The sequence below is a fragment of the Rutidosis leptorrhynchoides genome, chromosome 4 (genome assembly GCF_046630445.1).
Source record: "Rutidosis leptorrhynchoides isolate AG116_Rl617_1_P2 chromosome 4, CSIRO_AGI_Rlap_v1, whole genome shotgun sequence".
NCBI classification, from domain to species: Eukaryota; Viridiplantae; Streptophyta; class Magnoliopsida; order Asterales; family Asteraceae; genus Rutidosis; species Rutidosis leptorrhynchoides.
Genome location: NC_092336.1, coordinates 481,025,123 through 481,027,673, shown reverse-complemented (window position 1 = coordinate 481,027,673; position 2,551 = coordinate 481,025,123). Strand labels below are relative to the sequence as shown.

Sequence of the window (2,551 nt, the reverse complement as noted above, 5' to 3'; positions counted from 1 at the left end):
TGGTGACTGTGACGTGGAGGCGTAGAGTTGCACTTTTTGTGGAAAAACTGTGACTGGGCCATGACATTTTGGGGGGGAGTTGTAATGGGGGGCTTTTGTCTTGGTAAGACTGTGACGTGTCATTTCTTATTTGTTTTTATTGTTTTGTTTTTTTTGTATTTCTTTATTTTGTTTAGTAAATTTTAATATATAAAAACAAGTTAATTAAACAAAAAACAACATAAATTAAATAAAAAAACTTACATTAAAAAAACGTCTAGGAATTAATAAAAAAAAAACGTACAAATAAACATGAAAAACCGTCCGTCATTCGTTATTCAAACATTAAAATACTTAAAAAAAAACTACTCGTCGTTGTCGGTGGTGTTGTTGTCATCTTCCTCGTTCTCTTCGTCGGACGAAATCTGCACGATCTCTCTAAATTTAGTACGCACCCAGTTTTTTAGCTTTTGAACGGTCTTTTTATCCTTCTTTTTCAACCCGTACATATCCGTTTTAAGAATTTGAATCCCTTGCGCGGCTTGTTGTAAGTAAGCCGCATTTCGAAAAGCCTCGAGTGATGTACTTTTTTCCTCCTCTTTTTTTTCCGAATATTTGGAGGACTTGGAAGAATTTGTTGAACGTGATGCCGTGCCCGCATCGGATGAAACGGATCGTCTCGCGGCCTTTTTTGCCTTGTCTCTACCTTGAGGCCTTTGCAAACGATCGGAACCAAACAACTCTTTTTCAATCGGCCTCGAGTCGGAAAGATCAACATGAAAACTATCATCAAAACCTTCTTCAACATCGTTATCATCATCATCATCATCGTCGCCCTCGTCCTCTCCCCCGAAAGGCGGTGGTGCATACCATTTTGGATGTTTTTTCAAAACATCCCACGCTTGAACCATGTTAAAATCTTTCAACTTTTCTCTTTTATAAATAAGCAACGCTTTTTTCATGATCCCTTCATCATTTTGACCACTACGCCAATTGCGTTTCACATCCTCGTAAAAACCATTAAAATCCTTACACGCCCGATTAACATTACGCCATTTACTCGTCAATTGATCGTCCCCACGATACCAACCACGTTCATTGTTGTTAAACTTCTCATAAATCGTATTCCACAACGTACTTATTTTTTGAGAGTTTCCCTTTTTTGAATCTTCGGACGAGTCAATCCAACAAGTGGCTAACCACGCTTCTTCTTCGGGATCCCACATCTTTTTCTTATATATTTCCTTTTTCGATACACCTACGTATATTACAATTATACCAACAAACTACACATTTATAATCTAAAATTAAAATCTACATTATTATCAAAAACTTGTAATCTACAATTATAATCAAAAAACGCATCTTGTAATCATAATCCACATACAAAAACTATATAATCATCTAATTATCTACAATCATAATCAAAACACAACTTATAATCATAATCAACATACAAAAACACAACTTAATCATCTTGTATGCTACAATTATAATCAAAAAACGCATCTACAATTATATTCTAACAAAGCATCAACAATTAAACCATCAATAATTAGGGAAAAATCATCAAAAAATCGAAAAAAACATGAAAAAATTCGAAAAAAACAAGAAAAAATTCGAAAAAAATAGCAAAAAATCATACCCCCAATTTTTTTCTTATGGCTTCTTTTCTTTCTAGTAGGCGTGTCGGGTGCTTGGGATTGCGATTGTTCTTGTTGAGATTGTCTTTGAGGTTGTGATTGTTGTTGCAACATGTGTTGATATTGATTTTGTTGTTGAGCTTGCATAGCTTGTTGATGCAGCATGTGTTGTAAGTTGAAATTTTGGAGTTGAAATTGTTGTTGTTGCATAAGTTGTTGTTGTTGCATCTCGTTCAATCGTTGACCCGGAAAGTAATTACTAAAATTGGGATATGGTTGAGCATTAGGGTTTGATGAAGATGCACCAAAGTTAGGATTAGAAGATGCCCCGTGATTGAGTAAATGCATAAACGAATTCGGAAATTCGTTTTCGTTTTCAGTAGGGAATTGGTTGGAGTTTGTATTGTTGTTGTTGTTTGCCATTTGAAGATGATTTAGGGTTAGGGTTTATGTTAATTAGGGAGAAAAGGGGAAGAATAAATTGGAGGAGATGAAGATAGAAGGAAAAAAAAAAAAAAAACTCGCCTGTTGCTTTTACTCGGCTCCAACGTCCCAATTTGACTAACCAATCAGAAAACGCCACGTACCCAAACGCCAAAACAGCTACAGCGTTTTTCGCTGACAAACGCCCAGGGACAAATGCCCACAAACGCTGCGTTTCGGGCGTTTGTGGGGCGTTTGTGGGCGATTTAGGGTGAGAAACGCTCGCGTTATCTGTGGTCTTAGTGCTGATTAACTTTGCGAAAAAACATTAACTACCTTGAAGTCATTTCTGACAACAAGACAATTCCCCTAGCATTATTGTCAATAAATGCATACTTCAACATGCTTACAACATTAACCAGTTGTCGGCAGTCTTGTCCTCACCCTTAAACCTATATTTTTTTTTTAATTTTTTTTTTCTTTTTGTATTTATAAATTCAAAGTTA

At 35.8% G+C, this 2,551-nt stretch overlaps 1 protein-coding gene across 1 annotated transcript; it reads right to left on the bottom strand.

Moving 5' to 3' along the window:
• Window positions 1-271: 271 nt before the first annotated feature.
• LOC139844572 (uncharacterized) lies at window positions 272-2,223 on the bottom strand. Its single transcript, XM_071834795.1, has 2 exons — window positions 1,625-2,223; window positions 272-1,237 (listed from the first exon to the last, which is right to left on the bottom strand). The coding sequence occupies exons 1-2, from the start codon at window positions 2,043-2,045 to the stop codon at window positions 345-347; spliced, it is 1,314 nt and encodes a 437-aa protein (XP_071690896.1). The 5' UTR covers window positions 2,046-2,223; the 3' UTR covers window positions 272-344.
• Between the last annotated feature and the right edge of the window lie 328 nt (window positions 2,224-2,551).

Excerpts from the sequence above, each read along its gene's own strand:
- LOC139844572 (XM_071834795.1), bottom strand. The coding sequence starts at position 2,045 with ATGGCAAACAACAACAACAATACAAACTCCAACCAATTCCCTACTGAA. Across the intron at positions 1,238-1,624 it reads CCATAAGAAAAAAATTGGGG|GTGTATCGAAAAAGGAAATA; the intron begins GTATGATTTTTT and ends TAATATACGTAG.